At 50.8% G+C, this 18,110-nt stretch overlaps 7 protein-coding genes across 7 annotated transcripts in view; 3 read left to right on the top strand and 4 right to left on the bottom strand.

The window, feature by feature from the left end:
• GUITHDRAFT_114974 (hypothetical protein) overlaps window positions 1-1,174 on the top strand; it is a gene marked incomplete at both ends in the record, with an annotated part of 2,950 nt that extends 1,776 nt beyond the window's left edge. Inside the window, 6 exons of the mRNA XM_005825791.1 lie at window positions 172-237; window positions 287-329; window positions 680-708; window positions 752-775; window positions 1,006-1,055; window positions 1,111-1,174. Of these exons, the coding sequence (XP_005825848.1) occupies window positions 172-237; window positions 287-329; window positions 680-708; window positions 752-775; window positions 1,006-1,055; window positions 1,111-1,174 (276 nt within the window). The remainder of the gene's footprint in view (window positions 1-171; window positions 238-286; window positions 330-679; window positions 709-751; window positions 776-1,005; window positions 1,056-1,110) is intronic.
• A 181-nt stretch (window positions 1,175-1,355) lies between these two features.
• GUITHDRAFT_114973 (hypothetical protein) lies at window positions 1,356-3,632 on the bottom strand (the record flags this gene model as incomplete). The annotated part of the gene is made up of 4 exons (XM_005825790.1): window positions 1,356-1,512; window positions 1,770-1,830; window positions 2,136-3,297; window positions 3,576-3,632. 4 exons carry the CDS (start codon window positions 3,630-3,632, stop codon window positions 1,356-1,358), a joined length of 1,437 nt encoding a protein of 478 aa, XP_005825847.1.
• A 1,860-nt stretch (window positions 3,633-5,492) lies between these two features.
• Window positions 5,493-6,118, bottom strand: GUITHDRAFT_165091 (hypothetical protein; the record flags this gene model as incomplete). Its single annotated transcript, XM_005825789.1, has 2 exons — window positions 5,493-5,773; window positions 5,826-6,118. The coding sequence occupies 2 exons, from the start codon at window positions 6,116-6,118 to the stop codon at window positions 5,602-5,604; spliced, it is 465 nt and encodes a 154-aa protein (XP_005825846.1). The 3' UTR covers window positions 5,493-5,601.
• A 3,118-nt stretch (window positions 6,119-9,236) lies between these two features.
• Window positions 9,237-10,962, bottom strand: GUITHDRAFT_89259 (hypothetical protein; the record flags this gene model as incomplete). The annotated part of the gene is made up of 8 exons (XM_005825788.1): window positions 10,493-10,962; window positions 10,283-10,444; window positions 10,061-10,234; window positions 9,967-10,008; window positions 9,725-9,787; window positions 9,582-9,671; window positions 9,357-9,408; window positions 9,237-9,280 (listed from the first exon to the last, which is right to left on the bottom strand). The coding sequence occupies exons 1-8, from the start codon at window positions 10,952-10,954 to the stop codon at window positions 9,237-9,239; spliced, it is 1,089 nt and encodes a 362-aa protein (XP_005825845.1). The 5' UTR covers window positions 10,955-10,962.
• A 623-nt stretch (window positions 10,963-11,585) lies between these two features.
• GUITHDRAFT_114970 (hypothetical protein) lies at window positions 11,586-12,731 on the top strand (the record flags this gene model as incomplete). Its single annotated transcript, XM_005825787.1, has 1 exon — window positions 11,586-12,731. One exon carries the CDS (start codon window positions 11,586-11,588, stop codon window positions 12,729-12,731), a length of 1,146 nt encoding a protein of 381 aa, XP_005825844.1.
• Window positions 12,732-14,044: 1,313 nt separating this feature from the next.
• Window positions 14,045-15,657, bottom strand: GUITHDRAFT_175520 (hypothetical protein; the record flags this gene model as incomplete). The annotated part of the gene is made up of 12 exons (XM_005825876.1): window positions 14,045-14,083; window positions 14,133-14,199; window positions 14,263-14,312; window positions 14,361-14,471; window positions 14,521-14,606; window positions 14,664-14,823; window positions 14,875-15,016; window positions 15,061-15,146; window positions 15,220-15,283; window positions 15,333-15,389; window positions 15,439-15,555; window positions 15,602-15,657. Coding segments are annotated over 12 exons (1,035 nt in total), but the record flags the coding sequence as incomplete, so codon positions are not given.
• A 1,557-nt stretch (window positions 15,658-17,214) lies between these two features.
• GUITHDRAFT_114968 (hypothetical protein) lies at window positions 17,215-17,964 on the top strand (the record flags this gene model as incomplete). The annotated part of the gene is made up of 6 exons (XM_005825786.1): window positions 17,215-17,346; window positions 17,396-17,469; window positions 17,519-17,544; window positions 17,595-17,740; window positions 17,795-17,831; window positions 17,882-17,964. The coding sequence occupies 6 exons, from the start codon at window positions 17,215-17,217 to the stop codon at window positions 17,962-17,964; spliced, it is 498 nt and encodes a 165-aa protein (XP_005825843.1).
• Between the last annotated feature and the right edge of the window lie 146 nt (window positions 17,965-18,110).

The raw sequence follows: 18,110 nt of genomic DNA, 5'->3' as shown, positions 1-18,110 counted from the left end.
CTCTCCTTCCTCGTCTGCCCTTCTTCTTCTCCTCCTCCTCCTCCTCCTCCTCCTCCTCTTCCTCCTCCTCTTCCTCCTCCTCTTCCTCCTCCTCTTCCTCCTCCTCCTCCTTTTTCCACCTCCTGTTTGGAATGTTCTATTCGCCCCTCTTGCTTCTTACGACTCTGTCAGCCCCTGCCCGACCCCAAGCTCGAACCAGACCATGAAAGTTGGGATGTTATATGGTACGACTACAAGGTGCGCTTGAGATGGTCGGCTGAGACAGTCGCTGACGCTTGTCGTCCAGCCGCCGAACTTTGACTGTCCCCTTCTGCTGTCCTCCCCAAGAGGTAACCACATTCCGCTCGCTCCTGCTTCATGTGTTGTGCCCTTTCACGTTGCCTGTTGTCTCCGACTTCTGCGATGATTTTTATTATTGTCATGATATCCATCCAATGTCTACGGTCATCATCATCATCATCATCATCATCATCATCATCATCATCAGCAGCAGCAGCAGCAGCAGCAGTAGCATCGTCGTCGTCGTCGTCGTCATCATCATCATCAGCAGCAGCAGCATCACCACTACCAACAACAACAACACCAACAACAACAGCAGTAGCAGCAGCAGCAACTCTCATCTCACTCTCATCGTTCTCGTCTTCTTCCTCCTACCTGACGATGTGACGATGTTGTCCAGGAGCTTCAAGGCAAGATATTGCCAGAAAGGTGAGGACTACTGCTGCTTTATCCGTATGCTGATGATGCGCAGGTTGCACGAGATATGGAGACTGAGGTGAGGAGAAAGAAATCAGTGAAAGTTAGTGTTGAGGCAATGAGGAATCCAGGAATGGGGTAGGAGATGGTTGGTAGGAGGATGAGATGAAGAAATTATGAGATGAGAGGAGGAAAGGAGAATGTGGAGAAGAAAAAGCGAAAGAGATGAAAGGAGATGAAGATAAAGATGCCCAGCGTCAGGATGACTTGGAGTGAAGACGCAAGGTATTAACTGCTGATCGTTTGCAGGCGAGATTGAAACATGCGGGAGGAAAGAAGGAGGAGAAGGAAGTGAGGAGGTATTGAGATGCAATGGGGTCTTGTGCGTGTGCGACTGAAGTTTTCAACCTCAAGATCGTCGGTGGTGCAAGTGAACGCAAATGCTGAAGAATCAGCGGAAAGTCAAGAGGAAGACTGAGAAGTGCAATGGGCAGGGCACGTTCAAGACATGGGAGCTTGATATGTTTACTTGAAAGATGATTGTTGAATGGTACAAGTGAATTCAATTGACTGCCTGGCGATGTCTCGATGCTGTGAACAAACTGAGGTCAAGATGTCTACCAACACAAACAGGTGTCAGCAGGTATCACCTGAAGCTATCAGCATGTGTTGGCAAACATGTTGGTCAATTTCTGTATGAGGACATTGAAGACAGGGGATGCGACGTAGAGGGACAGGCGAGCAAAACTCTTTGGCATGCCGAAATACTCGCCATCTCGGCATTTCATGCCATACGATCTCAGCATATCCCCGCAGCTGCGAATTCGATCAACAATGGATGCGATGGGGAGGGGAGGGGAGGGAGGAAGGGCAGAGAAAGGAGGGCAGAGGACAGGGAGGGGAGAGAAGAGGGGGGGGGGGAGAGGGGAGGAGAGGAGAGGAAGGGGAGAGAGGAGAGGAGAGGAAGGGAGGAGAGCAGAACCGCAAATGGGAAGTAGGATACGAGGGAAAGAGACGCATGAGATGAGGACAAGGGCAAGGGAACTCGGGGGTCAGAAAGCTTGCGAGCCAACCTCTTCTGATCAGGGAGGTTGAGACATTCCATCCATAGGTAGGGAGGCGTCTGTTTGTACACTAGCAGAAGATCAGAACTATCCAACAGTGAAGGACAGAAGAGGGAGAGGGAGAGCAGGAGGAGGAGCAGCGGGAGGAGCAGCGGGAGGAGCAGCGAGGCAGATGGGAGGTGGAAGAGGAGCAGAAAAATTGAAAAGGGGAAAGAAGTTGCTGCGAGGCATGAAAGAAGCACGTGCAAGACAATGAGCAAGCGCATGGGGAAGAGAAGGAGAAGCAAGGAGAAGCAGCGAAGGATGCAGGGGAGGATGGGACAGGAGGAAAGCAGGAAGGAGGAGGCAGGCTGGTCTTAGATGCTATCTTCCAACCTTTCTGATCATATCGATCGTATCCTTCGGCGCGAGGGTTCCTGACCTTGTAGCAGGAGACATTCCTGAACACTTCGCCTATCCTCCCCCACCTCTCAGTGAACTTTGCCCTCCCCCACTTCATCAGCTCCCCTTGTGTGCTCAGCACATGCTCGATCGCCCTGATCGCTACCAACTGACTTTCCACCGGACAGCCGATGGGGCATGCCATGGCCTGCATCGCGTCCGCCAGCTTCTTGTCCCCTACGAGAGCCCAGCCAACGCGGGAGGAAGCATGCCCAGTTACCTTGGACAGAGTCCATAGGGAGAGGGGATGAGCAGAGGTATTGAACGGCTGGTCGATGAAGGTGTACATGGGCCAGCTATAGGCCTTGTCGAAGACTGTGAGAGGATGGGAAAGAACACCCGTCCTGATCTCTCCGTCTGGGTTGTTAGGAGAGGTCACATACTCGACGACCTTCTCGTCCGCTGCTGCCGTCGTCCTGTTCTCCTCGTCGCCGACGAACTTGACGAGGTTGGCGTAAGAGAGGGATGAGTAGCCCGAGTAGAAAGGCTTCTGGGCCCAGACCTTGAGAGGAAGACTGTTGGTAGAGCTCTGCAGAATCGTGGATACCAAGGTCAGGAGCGGGGTAGAGCCGTCACCAAAGACGATGTTCATGTTGTCCGTAACTGCGTTCCCCGCTAACTTGTGCAGCTTTCTTATGCCCTCCTCTAGCCTGCTCCTGATACCAGCAGGGAGGTATCCTAGACGCTCGGATAGCTTCATTTGAAACTCCGTTTCAGGATACCGCACCCAGTACTCGGCAAACATGTACGGGCTCCCTCCGTTGGCGTCGATGCTGCACTTGTCCGCTCCAACAAATGTTTGGCAGCGGGCGCCTGTGTAGCAATCCATGCATGTGCAGTTTGTCTCTCCAGTGTACTTGTACCCTTGATTGGAACAGGCGCTCATGGTTTCGTCCACCACCTTGCTCAGCTCTGTTGAGATAACCGGAGGGGAGGGGGCAGGAGCAGGAGTGCTTGGAATCGTTCCTGAGATCTGACAGAAGAATTCTCCTATACTGGATGCTTTGTTTGCTGCTTTTGCCGCCAGCAATGCCGTCGAAATGCCAAGGGACAGCGTGCAGAGAAGGAGGACCCCGATCACTACGTCCTTCCATACCTTCCACCATGAAGTCACGAAGTATGGGAGGAGGTCAGGCAGCAGCAAAGAAGGGAAAGACCATTTGAGAGTAAGACTTATTCCAAGCATGCACTCATGAACATGTCGATAGCGCACAGAGAGCGTGGAGAAGGAGGGGATGGACCATGAAACAGTATGATTGGACTAACGAGACGTGAAGGCAGGAAGTAGCTAGAAGATAGACAAGACAAGGGCGTGTCCAGGGACGAGAGGAAGGAACGTGTAAATAGCATCTCTACCTCCTCCTCCTCTCTCACCTTCTTCCCTCCCTCCTCCTTCTCGATCATCCCAGTTTCTTCATCTTCGCGCTCCATATTTATGTGTACCTTGTCGAGAACAACCCACGCTCAACCCACTGTTCATACCACCCACCCCACATCCAATTGTACCCTACCCCAATATTGGGGCAACATCTTTCCGAAATCTAGCTATTCCATCATATCTCATATTTTACCTATGGATACTATTAGAGAAAAATAGCTGTGTGGTACCCGATCTTGTCAATATTTCTAGTACCCTCTTTCAGAAGTACCCCTACCGATTCTGTGCCAGATTAGTGACCCACCTTGTCTCTTATCAGGAAAGACTCAAGCTTGAAGCCGTAGAGGAGGATCATAGGAAACAAAGGATGGAGAGGACAGGAGAGGAGACGAGGGGAGGGAGGGGAGGAGAGAGGAGGGGGGAAGAGAAGATGAGAGAGGATAAGAGGATGGGATTGGGAGAGGAGGAGAAAGGGGGACGAGAAGAGGAGATGAGGGTGAAGAATGGGCAGGACAAAGGAAGGGGAGGAAGACGAAGCAAGAGTGTTGCCGGAGGCAATAATCTCTTCAGCGCTCTCCATACTAACCATCTTCGTGTATTGATTCTTTTCATTGCGACAGGTTTGATTGAAAACAGCTGTCCCTCCAAGTTGGATATTGCGGTCTTGCGTCGATGCGACGATTCTTCCCATATGTTCTTCTAAATACACCTGATACGCGTCCCTCTACGCATCAAACGCCTCTGGCTCTGCTGCTGCATTGAAATTCTAAGTGCGTTCAGAGCAATGATCCTTGTAGGGAAGATGCCGTTGTCGCCTTGACCTCTGATCAGCTGTACTGACAACGAGGAAATGGCGATGAGAGCACGACCCGAAGAAGGCTGTGATGAAGATCTGACAGGGTTGGGAAGTACTCCTTTCGTGTACACTGGAGGTTGTTGGTTCCTGCCGGAACCCACTTTGTACTCCTCTATCATGAGAAGCCGAGCAAGTGCGATGGCCTTGCCAGCGACGTCTCGACGTTGCCTGCATTTGCTGGTCGTGCACACATGGCCCCTGTAAGTCGAAGCTTCGAGGTCAATCCTCGAGGTCAGAGGAGCTAGAGCAGCTGTTGCTCAGCGCAATAGCTCTGCCGGCATCCACTCGCTCCCTCATCAACGCGAGCCTTCACGCAACTGCCGAAGGCTTGGGCTTCCTGTGTGCAGCTCGAACTTATACGACGGCAACAGTCTAAACCCACCCTCCTGTCCAATCAACATGATAGGTGTAGCAAAATGTAGCTTCCGTTCCTGTCATAGAGGTCGCTCTTGCCTGCTGCACGTAAGCACGTGAACTAGACTTGTAGCTCGGAAGGAGCCAGAGGGCAAGCATTTGACGAGATGCAAGTAACTGTATTGCCATTGCATTCACTCTCGCAATCAGAGCAGACAGAAGGAGTGATAAAGTTGCTTATGACTAGTAGACATTCGCCACTGTTTATCCAATAGTAACATCAAGCAGACTGGAGACTTCTTGCTTTTGCAGCCAACCTCTGATAAGCACTTGGTGTGTTGTACTCTCCGATATTGTGACGATTTAACAGAGACGGAAGGGCGAAGAAGATCGTTACCATTCAGATGATCAACTAACATGCCCGTTTGCCTCATATCTCTTCCTATCAATGAAGCAATCTTAAGCTAGCTGCTTTTCTTGGTTAAGAAGGGCCGGAATCCCGGCGATGGCTTTTGCTCGTCATACAACGAGCAACCAATGAATCTATAATCGAGATAGAAAATTTGCTCAAATTGATGCTCTGCATTTGAAAAATCTGATTTTGTTCCATGCACTCTCCCTTCGCAAGGGACCTCCTAACTCGAAATCAAGCTAATCACTATGTCGAACAACACACAGGACATCATACTTGGGCTTCACAAGAGACGTTCTGATGTTTTGATGCAATCAAAGGAACAATTCTATCAACCACATTTGATGAGCGCAACAAATGCATGATAAGCAAGTTTTCAAGCTGGAAATGTAATTTACAATCAGGTGGTCTTCAACCACGATGTCTCGGACTTCTTCTTCGACTTCTTCTTCTTGATCGTCTTTTTGACCCCATCCATCTCCATTCCGCTCCTATTGCGAGCTGCGTCGCGCTCCATCTCTAGCTCTTCTCGCTGTTTTTTCTCATATTCCTCTCTTTCGATCGCTCTCTGCCTACAAAGCCATGGGTTAGTGCTGCCACCCCACAGCGCATCGATCTTCTTACCTTTCCAATTCTTCAGGAGGGCACGATAGAGGATTTCCGACGCCTCCTCGCCTCATATCATCTCCTGTAACTCCGCCTGGGAAAGCCAGCGCAAACGCCTGGCAGCCCATTCGCGCATCCTTCCTCCTGGGGTCCCTCCGGCGAGCCTCGGACTCCGGCGTCTCGGGAGGACGGACAGGGAGAGGGAGGTCCTCTTGGGTGAGAGAGAGCTTCTCTGCTAGGAAGGGCTGCAGCTTCTCTCTCTTGATCGTGCGGAACCGCCGCTTGATCTTGCTCCTCAAACTCTTGCCCATGGCACGTGCGCTGAATCAGGAGGCGATGAGGTTGTTTATTAGTTCACGCCGCCGCCGGACGATGCCGGGCCGGGCTCCGAGCCCCCGGGCACTGGCTTGAAGTAACTTGAAAGCTCACTGTACACCGTGGCACCGTGGCACCGTACGGTCGGACGGTCGCCGCGTACTGCCGGGCAGGCCATACCGTACGGCGATCATCAGAAGCGGCCCGGAAAAGAGATCCGATACAGTGCGTCTCATTCCGAGTTCCTTCGAGGGCGGCCACCGGCGTGACCGTGACAGCGGCGATGGCGAGTGACTGAGTCGCTCAGCGGCTCCGAGTCAGCTGGCACAGTCAGTGGCCGGCGGGCCCCGGGGAATTGTCCTGCCGGTTTGCCACCGTTCTCCGAGGCTGTCTAAGTTTCTCTTCTCGCCGTTTGGCCTGCCACGCGCCGACAGTCACGGCCAGGGCCGGTCACAGTGAGCCTCCTCGACTCTCCTGATTGTCCTCGTACTGATCTTTAACTTAACTTTGCACGCCGTGTCTGCTGGCCGAGGGCGGCGATCGGCGGCCGGGACGGGCCCGGCCCGGCGACTCCGGAAGCACGGTGCGGCCCAACCAGGCCCGGGTCACTGAGTTGACGTTCTCAGTGAAACTGAACTTTCGAAAGGCCGCGCTTCGCTGCCGGGCGGCGGCCATCATGGCATGATCGCGGGCCGAAGTACTAGCCGCTGAGCGGCTCTGTCCGAGTCGGGCACCGCCGGAGGCCTGAGGCGTGGCCGCAGTGACGTGTTGAAAGGGTTTGGCCGGGCGGCATGGTCGTATGCCACTGCCAGGCTGAGAGTCAACTTCAAGTTGAGTAAAGGATCATGACGGCTGAGTGGCAAACTTGAACCATAAACCCTAATTCCTGGCAACCAAGTTGCTCTCTTTAAAACCCTTTAGAGTACCCTCCGACTACTCTCTGGGCCTGATTGTCCTCGTACTTGATTTTCACGAGGTTGAGGGCGTGCCAGTCACGGACATGGTAAATGTTTAACTTGCCTTAACTTTGAGTAAAGAATCATTATTCTGTACCAGGCTTGAAATTGGCGGGCGTACGACACTGTAACTGGCAGCGTGACACGGGTGAGTCCGCAAGACGGTCGTACTGATTTTGTACTGTTTGATGACAGGACTTAAAGCCTTGGGTTTAACACCAGTCCTGTAAGGCTCCAAAAGAAGTCTTTTGATACTAGACATATTTGAAAGAGATTGTTTTCGGATGGAATGAACACACTATACAAGACTTTTAGAGAAATCCGTTATCCTGGACCCACCCGCTCATGCACCTGTTTCGTTTTGCGTAAGATTGTTCGAAATGAGGGGGTACAGCTGGCGCCTTAACTCATTATACCCCCTTTCTATTCATACAAAGTACCGGTCATTGAAGGCAATTTCATAGAACGACTGATTTTGGAGGGGTGGGGATGCCAAGGGGTAGGGGAAATGTGAACTGATCCGATAGTACTGGAGGGTACACAGTGCTTCAAGCCAACAAGCCCATCCTGAATGACCCACATGAAGGTCGTCAATTCAATATATCATATACTATACCCAAATGCATAACATACCCACCTAGACATAGTGTTTTCAACTTTCGACCATACCAGACTACCCCCACCCCATAACAAAACATTTAAATGTTATTTTAGTTTTACTTACCTCTACGACTGCCATCAGGGTACATGGACTACCCCCACCCATCCTAAATCCACCTTGCAAGTGACTACCCACCCTGTATCGGACATTCCGTCCGTTTCTGTCACCCCCTGATCCCCCTTCATTCCCATATCAAATTCCACCACCCGGGTCACTTAACCCCACCTCCCTTTCTTCACTACCCCCTTCCTTCAACTGTCAATCGGCCCCCCGACCCCCAAATCCTTGCTTTCCCTTTTGCCGACCACTTCTTGTGCCTCTCTCTCGACTCTCCTTCCTCTGCCTGGATCCCCCGACCTAGCTCTAGCCTATCACTCCTCCTCCGCTTCATTCTCTCGATCCTTCCTCCTCCTCCCTCTTAATCCTTTCTCCACCTTCCAGCCCTCGGACCCGAACAGATCTCCCCCTCGCAAAGCATCGTTCTTGTTCCTGATTCTTGATCGCTCCCCTAAAAGCTTCGCAAGCGAGTACCTGCCAACCTTGTTGTATTCGTACGCCGATCCATTTAAGTTTCGTTTGTTTGTAGACAGCACATTAAGTCAGCACAACACCATTGCGTGCAACAGAAATCCGCGGGGATGTCAGCAATAGATTCTGGAAGCAGGACGAGCAGCTCCTGCAGCGTTGCGAGCACTTGCAGCAATGCTTCTTCTACTTGTTCTCACGATGACGCAACGTGCAAGATAAACATCGCTCCGGTGAAGAAGGAAGCCTTCGACGAGCTCTTTGGATATTGTGATGCAGAGACTTTCAACAAGCAATGTGAGATCCTTGGGATTCGGAGGCCCAGCTACCAAGACTCGAGGAGGAAGGAGGACACCAAGATGCCTTGAGAGAGATAAGACTTCGATTCTTTTTCGACAGGGCAAGGTTGTACATTGTATTTGTAGTTGGACATTCATTTTAGCGTGCATCGAAGCGTTTATTAAGACGTAGGGGAACTCGGTTCAAAGATTCACTTTCGGGTTGTATTGTTTCTTTATTCTTGAAATGAAAGTAGAGTCAACCAGTCGTACTTCTTGTCCTCTATGCCGACGTGTTGCTCTGGATAATCTGCGCTTTCTGCCACTCTAATGTGCCCTGAAACCAAGTTATTCATCCTCCCGTCGGATCACAAACCGTTGGAAGTTGCCAACCTGTTTTGGTCCCTTTGGTCTTGTGTCTGCGCACTGCAACGCAAGTTCTGTTCCCATCTCCTGCAAAGCCTTCAATCCTGTTCCCTTGGAACAAGGCAACGGAACAACTGTGGATCGGACGGAAAGCGCACGATCATAAAGCAGCAGCAGCAGCAGCAGCATCAGGAGAAGCAGCATGCAAGAGCAGGAAAAAGTCACGATTTATTGTTACCCGCAAGTAGAGTTCCATATACTCCTCGGTTTCTGCTGGGTTTGTCACCCTACACAGATGTCAGAATGGCAGGCAAGATCACACACTGCATTACCACACTGTGCTTGCAACAGCCCTCGAGCTCTTGTCGTTCCCTGCAGCAAATCAGCCCTGACCGATCCTTTGCCTCAGCAGTATAATGTTGGAAATGAGAAACAGCATGATAATCACCGGTCAAAGTAAACCTATCTCCCAGGTGACAGGTGTATTTCCCTTCTATGTCCTGTTGCATCGAGTGCGATCAAATGATATAGCTCTCAACCAGAAACTTCAATGACATCCACAACAAACACCACTGATTTGATCAACAATGTCCACAACAAACTTCACTGAGTTCTTCAACTGTAATGCACAAGTCCATGTGGCAGAGTGTGTCTCAAACCAGCCCACACAGACTGACAAATCTGAACAGGCTCCTTCCTCACTTACCAAGTATGTTAGCAACGCCTCGATCCCATAGCGCTTGTCTCCAACATCAACCCAAACCTTCCAAGCAAAGTCAGCCTGAGTTCGACCACAAGCTCCACTGCCACGCTCACGTCTCTATTCCCGTTGAATGCGCAGAACGGGACTCCAGGCTTCCCTTTTCTAGACGAGAGCAGCTTGTCCTGAGATGCAGAGTCACTTTAATGCCAGAGCAGAATCCTCCTCCTCTCCACATACATCTCCCCCTCCAAGCCCCATGGCTGTAAACATGCTTGTTGCTGTCTGCCTTCTACTTTCACCCCCTCCTCCCCACCCCTCCCCCCCCCTACCACCTCATTCCCCCCCTTACCTGCACGGCCAGGGCTACATCCTCAAGAGCTTCATATGCGATGCGATCCTGTACAAAAAGCATCGTCAATCGGGGTGAACGACGACAGGTCGACTCTTACCTCAGCCTTCGTTGGAAAGCAGCCCACTGCTCGCTGCTTCCTGAGGAACTGAACATCGAGTTTCATCCTCTGGCACGCATCTCTCAGCGCCTTTTCGGCGACATCCAGCATGTCCTTGATGTCTTCGTCACTCCAGGATTTCATCTCCTTAGTATAGAAAGCAGTCGAATCCACCTAGGTGAAAGTAAGGGAGGACGTAGCGCCAGGTGGGAGAGGACGTACCTCTTCCATCTCATAGTTCTCTTTGATGCGGAAGAGGTAGTTACACTCCCCTCCCACACAGTAGAACTTGCTTGTAACGTCTGGTGGACTCTTCTTCTCCCGCATCCTTTCCAGAAGGCCCTTGAAACGAGACGCATACCGCTGCGGCTTGCCAGGATAGCCCTGACATTCTCAGTCATATGCATCTCAAGCAGAGAGGCAATCGCTCACAGCAGCGGTGACGACAGCTATGTAGATGCCTGATTCCATGAGGGCAAGTAGAGCGTCGACAAGCCAACAACCCACCTCCAGGTCCATACCATGCTCGTAGAGGGTGTCGTCAGCATCGAAGGTAAGGAGTTTAGCCTGTCCCTCCAGAGCATACACTTGTGCGATGTTGAAAATTTGTCTTATCTCTGAGAAGGTGGGAGGAACATACCTCCGCTGCTCAACCGCGACGCTCTTCCCGAAGTGGTCCAGGGCCTTGGTCAGAGGAAGCTCGTTGAAGAACTTGCCGATCTCCGGGCATTTTCTTGACAACTCGCTCCCCTCCTCACACTCGATGTGGTTCTTGATCAGGGCTTCACATTTGAGGAGAGCTTCTCTCAAAGTCAGGGTCATGTCCCATTCTGAGCTCAGGATCCACTTGAGGATCAGCTCGAACAGCGGGTCGCTTTCTTTGAGCCTTCCCATCCGGCTCTGCAGGAATGAAATTCAGGACGAAACGCCATTAGAGGAAGGACAGTAGCGACAGCAAAACACTCTACTACACCACACCTGCACAACTCAATCATCGTCTTCCTTCCCCTTCCTGCAGCTTCCTTTTGTCTTCTTTGTCACCCTCCCGCCTCCTTCGGGTTCCACTCGTATCCTTCGCCCCCCTCCAATTTCCTTCCTGCTACTTCTGCTGTTTCCTTCCCCTTGATCACATGCCCCTCTTTCTCCTGATGTCTCTCTTCCTCCTCTCTTGTTCTCCTCCTCCTCCTCCTCCTCCTCTCGCCTCCTCCTCTTCAGTGCAAGCCGTGCTACGTCTTCTTGCAACTGGACGAGAAGGGGATCGAATGCGCCTCCTTGAAAACAAAAAACAGGAAAAAAGCAAGAAGAAGAGCTGTAAAAGAATAAAAACAAATGCGTAAAAGAAACAAAAAAAATTATGATGTGAACATCCGTTGGCGCACAGATTGGGGAAAGAATTAAATCAGGTTCATTTGCACGGGCTTTAAATATCCCCGACACAAAATTAAAGTGACATTAACGTGTGTCCATCGTGTTTATTCTGTTTCCCGCCAAGTTCCAATTTGAACAGTGCTCATACGCTCAGAACATGCCGCCGGCATCGTACGTGCTGAAACCGGCACAGGTGAAGCCGTATGTTCGCTACTTGGCATGCAAAGCTTTCCTCGAAGTGTCAGCTGAAGGGATACGAAAGAATGCAGAGCTTGCCGTTAGGATGCAACAAGTGTATCCTAGACATGCACGTCTTTTTGTCGAGGAGCATGCACGTGAGATTCAAGATATCGTTATCCCAACATTACCACAGTTGCTCTACAACCCTGGAAAGAACCAACCCTGGGCGGGAACCAGTCTCATCGAATTCTTTCATGAAACCCGCTCGGAAATCAACAATGTATACAATCCGGAGTTTCTGGCTGAGAAAGGAAACCGAGAGGAGTTCCCCTCCGGGCGAACCTTAGAAGATCTACGAATGGCCACCAAAGCACGCTTGTGGAATAAACACCAACTTGAACTCGTCGAGAAAAACAGACAATTGCAAGGGGAACCTGCTCAGGATGCTGTGCGTACACCAGACGGAGAATCTGCTTCCGTGAGGAAGGGTGGCCGAAAGCGGCAAATGGAGGTAATTCCCTTTGATGTGAATGACCCAGCACATAGACATTGGACTCCCATTTCATGGATAGCCTGGATACATCTGGGCATGGGATCTGAAACACCCCACGAGAAGTTTAGTCTGCAAGCTAGTGGAGAAACGGTGCCAGCGGAGAACGTGCTGACACCTGATTCAGTGGATAGGCACTCCAGAAGTTGGTCTGAACAGCGGCGCAAGCGTCGTTTGGGTGATTCAGAATGGGGACAGCTCGATCAACCATTGTCCCGTGTATTGAACGATGTTTGCACGGTCATGAGTGAAGTCAAAGACGCTTTAGTGGATATGCGTCTCGCTCGAGAAAAGGAACGCATGGCCAGAGAAAGGGATCGCAGGACCAGGGAACTTCGCGTTCTCTGCGAGCTTACCAAGGATACACCTGAGTATGCCAAGCATCATGCAGAGCTTGTGAAGCATCTACTGTCGCCATCAACATCCTCGTCCGACTGCCTTGAAGATGGGAGAAGACTTGATTTTCACAGCGTGGGAGATGAACTTGCAAGGAGAGCCGGTACTTCTGGATCATCATCTCAGTGCACCGGTGCATTGTCTCAGCGTACTCCTTTGGGAAATCTCAACATGTAGGTTTCCAAGATACAAGAAGTTGATCTGTTTCATAAACAGAATTTATGTACTATCCACAAGTGTTATCACACCGAGCCGACATGCCTCGGTGTAATGTACAATTAAAGCATTTTGTTAATCGTATCATCCATCTTCCAGAGATATCGTGAGATCATCCGGTACTTCGTAACTGGGACGCCTGCTTTCTGTGGACATGTATCGTGAAACCAGGTGGGAATGGAGAAGACTAGACGCATCCCGCATGTGACTGAAGTCCGTGTCACTGTGAATACGTAAATCTCCTTGCATGTCATGATTTCCCCGAATGGGCATGCCAGCATCATCCTGGTCAAACAATCCTGCAGCACCTGTGAAGTCATCATCCATCTCAGCGATTGTGTGATCATGTCTCTGAATGATGTTCTGCAAAATGACACATGTGAAGAACATGTTGTCAATCTCAACCTTGTACTTGAAGTTGCACGGAAGTTTGAGACACCCGAATCTACCTTTCAAGCGCCCGAAGAAACACTCTACATCCTTCCGGCACGATTCCAAAGCTTGCGAGCATTGTTGTTGGATCAGACGTCAAGCAACACCTTCCATCGGTGATAGCCCTGGTCCACCATAAGCCACAAACCAATGTGTCGACGCTGCAAACTATCCCCTGTATACACATCATATTGTTGGTCAGCATATCGACCTCTACCATCGTCATGATACCACTTCTGTTGGCAGACAACCTCGAAAATGCTCTGAAAGATGATATTCGGTACTCGAAAACGGCGCCTGATGAGTTTGCTTGTACTGCAATTAGTTGAGGATTGTGCCATTTCTATCAACACTCTCCCCACACGGATGACCAGTACTGACGGGTAGGCAACCCGACACTTGCAACCCTACGGACGTGTCCGAACTCACGCTTTCGTGATGGTTGCATCGTTACTGAGTCCAGAGGAGCCAGCAAACAGGCCGAAGCACGATGAAACTGTTCAAGGACGACATCAAGTTATGTATAATCTTCATCAAGTGCTTCATCTCCTTCATATTCATCGTCATCGTCACCATATTGCACAGTAGAAGACGCAGTCCACATTTGATTCTGCACCCCCTGCGCTAACGTCCGGCCTAAGTTAGTAAGTAGTAAGGAAAAGAAAAGAAAAGAAAGAAAGCATATGGCGACAGACGGTATTTTGATGAGATTCGAGGTTTGAGCTGTCGGCGCAGACAATGAAAGATTACAGCATGTGATGGGCTGGGATTAACAAAGAAGGAAGAAAACAAAAGAACATTTATTGACGTCAAGCTCGCAATCTCAAGTTAAATTCCAGCTCTCAGGAATTACTTTGAAAACTTGCTGATCTCATCAGTTGCTGAGGGGCTCAAGTCAGAAACACAGGGAGCCCAAACATGGCTACATACTTCATCTCCATAAAACAGCTTCACTCTCTTCTTGCCATCTGCCCCACAGGACATCTTTGCGATGTATCTAAACATCAACAGAGAAGGTAGTATCAGAAGAGATAAGGAGAAATGATGCCTGAGTACTCACTTTGACGCTTCGGTTCCCAAGCCTTGCTCCATGATCTTACCATTGAAGACCTGGGCATACATGATTAACAAGAGCAACATGTTCAAGAGATGGTATACAGTTCCCCTTGCGCAGTATATCAAACACTCATCAGCTCCCATGTTATTGACGTCGACACAGGCTGTAACATGCCCAACGCCTCGCTCGTCAAGCTCGTTCTGCGCAAGTGCCTGCAATGAAACTCAACCAAGGAGCTCAACTTGCAAGGGCATAATCTACCTTGAGAGTATTTCTCATCCCCTGTACGGCAACGATGCACGCGGCAACCAACATGGTCACTTCCGAGCCATCATCCGCTAGAACCTCTTTCCCCAGCATCGTAGTCAGCACATGTCATCGCTCTCAACATTTCAAGTTCTCACTGTTCTTGGTGAGAAATTCGAAATTATCCTCCCCCAAGTCTGCGCGAAGACGAACATGCACGCCATTCTTTCCATCGTACTTGCTCAACAAACCCGCGATAGCACCACAGGCAGCTCTCGCCTCCCTGTAGTTGGACTCCTGCGCCTTCCCATATGTGACCTGAGGCCAAGTATATGAGTATCAATGGACCTGTTGATAAGACCCTCTTACCGTCCCACCCTGTTCTGAATGACCACAGTGCGTGTTGATGTCGATGTTGACAAGGATGAATGAGCGCGGGTTGCCGTTATACAACTGATCTCTAATCGACTTGTCTATCTGATGAGCGACAGTTACATGAGCAAGAGTGGCTCTGGAAAAAGCATCAAGCACATTCTTTTGTAGAATGTCTCTTACCCAGAGTCTGTTCCTCCTCCTGTCGGGCAGAAGATTTCAGGTTTGCTTTCTCCAACTTCAGTCAAAGAGGCAAAACGGCTGGCAACCTGACGTGTAAAACCATTATCTAGGATGCTGTCTGACAGCAACAAAACAATATGTGAACATGTCCACGCTTACCGTCCTCGTGTATGCTTTGACTGCATTTTGACAGATGCGATCACCGCAGTTGGTATATCCGCAGCTAGTTTGACATGTCAGAAATTGGTTCATCGACATCTTAGCAGATTCACGTCGTGATGACGGATGGCAATGTCAAGTCGGCCGAGCATGCTTGACAAGTCGAACGACTGTGATTGAAACCTGCCGGGCGATGAGAAGAAAGGAGTCAAGCAACACTGACTTTCATCACCCAACATCAACTCGTCGCGTATCAGCTGAAATCCCTTGGTTAGGATATACCGGTCAGCTACTTGGTCCAGGTGAACTTGGTACGGATCTCTTTCTTCTCCAAAACTGCACATGTCTCAGTTCCAAACCATGACAGTTTCATGAAGACAACTTGATAAAGAGCCTCCACATCTCATCCAGTCGTTTCCTCGCGATTGATGGATCAAACTCTGCTACTAAATTCTGATCTTCATAGCTGTACACGTGGATGGTTGTGCTCGGCGTTGAGAGTCGCGGCGTCTCAATGCGCTCCACTGAGATCTGCTTGTTGGACGGATGGAAGATTCGCTTTTGCAGCGAGATGTTCTCGTCATGGTCACTGGGGTAAGGTATCCTGATATCTTTCTCCAAGAAAACTTTTGTCGAGTTGAGACCTGAATCTGTTTCATGTCAGATTTGATTCCAATGAACAAGCATCAACAACCGATCGGCTTGTTCCTTGCTGAAGATGCCGCGCCCATCTTGCTGCTCGCTCCCACTACACCCGAACGCTACAAAGTGATCTCGTGACCCCTTCTTCACCCACCTTGTATCCTTTCCGAGCAGTCACAAGGCTGTCCACCAATCATGTCACTTTACAGTACCTCGTCACCCACCCGCAAGGGTCCCCTGAAGTTAACCACCCGAGCTCGCGGAACAAACAAAGTTAGGAGGAGTCCGTGCGGAGCGCAGGGGGATCGGGGGGTGAACGAGTGGGATGGAGGGGGGTGGGGTAGGGAGGCATGAAGCTTGCCAGGCGGAGCCTGTACTACGGTAAGTTTAGATCAACTGCGACGCTTCGAATTCGAGAGTCGCGCCCGCTGGGCTGACTTGAGGGACGTGAGCTGGTCGCTACTACTGGCCTACTGGGACATGAGTAGCCTGTGGGAACCTCGGAAGTTGACTTGCGCCCCTTGGCCCCCTGTGACTCCATCGGGACCCGTGGTATTCCCGGGGGAAGGGAGGGGTCAGACAATTTGAATCGGAGATGTTCCATCATCGTTAACTTGTTCTTGTAGTACCAAGGAGGCCGCCGGGACCTCAACGCACGGTAGCGGCTGGACTGACCCCCCATTATCATCAGATTGACTAGTAGCCACGGGTACTCCCTCTGCTTCCCGAGTCGTGACTTGCTAGACTGAGAGGCCGCAGCCTAGGGAGTCTAGTCACTAGCACATCCACTAGTCAAAAACAGCGCAGGTTCCCACTGAGCCTTTCATTCAGCCTGCTGCTGTCCGGGAGCCCGGGACAGCTTGTACCCCGGGTCGAGGGGGGTACTACGACGATACCGTAACCCCCTCCTCCCCAGGGGTGGGTACATTTGTCTGTACAAATGACCAATGCCAACCGAAATGGACCTGTAAAGCGAACCGTGGCATGAAAGAAATCATGTTCCACCCTCTGCCCTGCCCTCTACCCCCTTGGCTCGACCCCTCCAGCCCCCGCAGCCCTGCCCTCCCTTCTCCTGCCCTCCCTTTCCTCGAACCCCTGCAGCCCATCCTGTCCTTATCTCTCCTAAGCCTGTCAGCTACTCAGGTTCAGCCTAATCTTTGTTCAGTCCATTGTGTGGTCTCTTCACGCCTGCGACTGTCTGCCCCTGCCTACCTTGCTCCTAGTGGCTGATCAGTGGCCTCGGCAGTATCCTATCGCCATGGCCCGTCACATTCTTCTCTGTGTTGTAGGTAATCGAGTCATGCGTGGCTGGACAAGTACGAGACTCTGAATCTTGTCCCAGTTGTCTTTCATATGGCTCTTTCAGCTGCCGCCATAACCGTGCGGGAAGAATGGAATCAGCAACGATGGTCTTTAGACTCTCCGTACCCCAACAACTGTAGCACTCATCTCCGTGATCGTCAAAGCTCGCAATCCAAGACTTTGGTGATGAGCATTTGATTTGCTCCTCTCTCACTCTGACTTGTTTGCTCAGTTCCTGACGGCACTCGGCGGCGCCATTGGAGCTGGCATCAGGTCCAAGTTGAAGGAAATCCCAACAGCATTCGCGTTTCCCTCGCCTGAAATTTTCTCAGATTTGCTCCGCCGACTTATTCAGACAGCAACCCTGGAAGCACCTGATTGGTGAGCGTTGGTCTTGCAGCAGCGTCTTTGGCTTATCACCCTCTTGTCAGTGCATGGCATCGGAGCCTTCCTCCTCGGCCTCTTCTCCCATCCCGTCTTCCCGAAAGATGTCTTCGCCCTCCTAGTCGCCGCGTTCCGAACCGTCTCAGCCATAGTGACAGTGGACGTGTACAACTGTGTTGCCAGCGGCAATCAGGTCTGGCGACCCCCAACATCCACTTGGAAGGTGTAGCTGACTAGTCTGCTACAGCTCTTGGCATGGTTCTACCTATGTACCTCTTTGCCAGGTGACGTGGCCGCATCGTTTGATGTCAGTTGGGTTTGACGTCTTCTTTAGCAAACTTGCTTATGAATCATGTCGGCCGCACCATTGCTGCATTGTTCCAGAGGCTTGCCTGTACACTTGCTGATTTGTCCTGAATGTCCTGTCCTGTATTTGTCTGTCGCTGTTTTCGTGGATTATTGTCTTGATGTGTAGCTCATAAGTTTGTCGATGTGTTTTGAATTCCACCTTGTTGAATATCACCTTGTCTAGATTGTGCATATGTTTTCTTACTGATCAAGAA

The sequence above is a fragment of the Guillardia theta genome (assembly GCF_000315625.1).
Source record: "Guillardia theta CCMP2712 unplaced genomic scaffold GUITHscaffold_80, whole genome shotgun sequence".
Taxonomy (NCBI): Eukaryota; class Cryptophyceae; order Pyrenomonadales; family Geminigeraceae; genus Guillardia; species Guillardia theta.
This window is presented reverse-complemented; position numbering and strand designations above follow the sequence as displayed.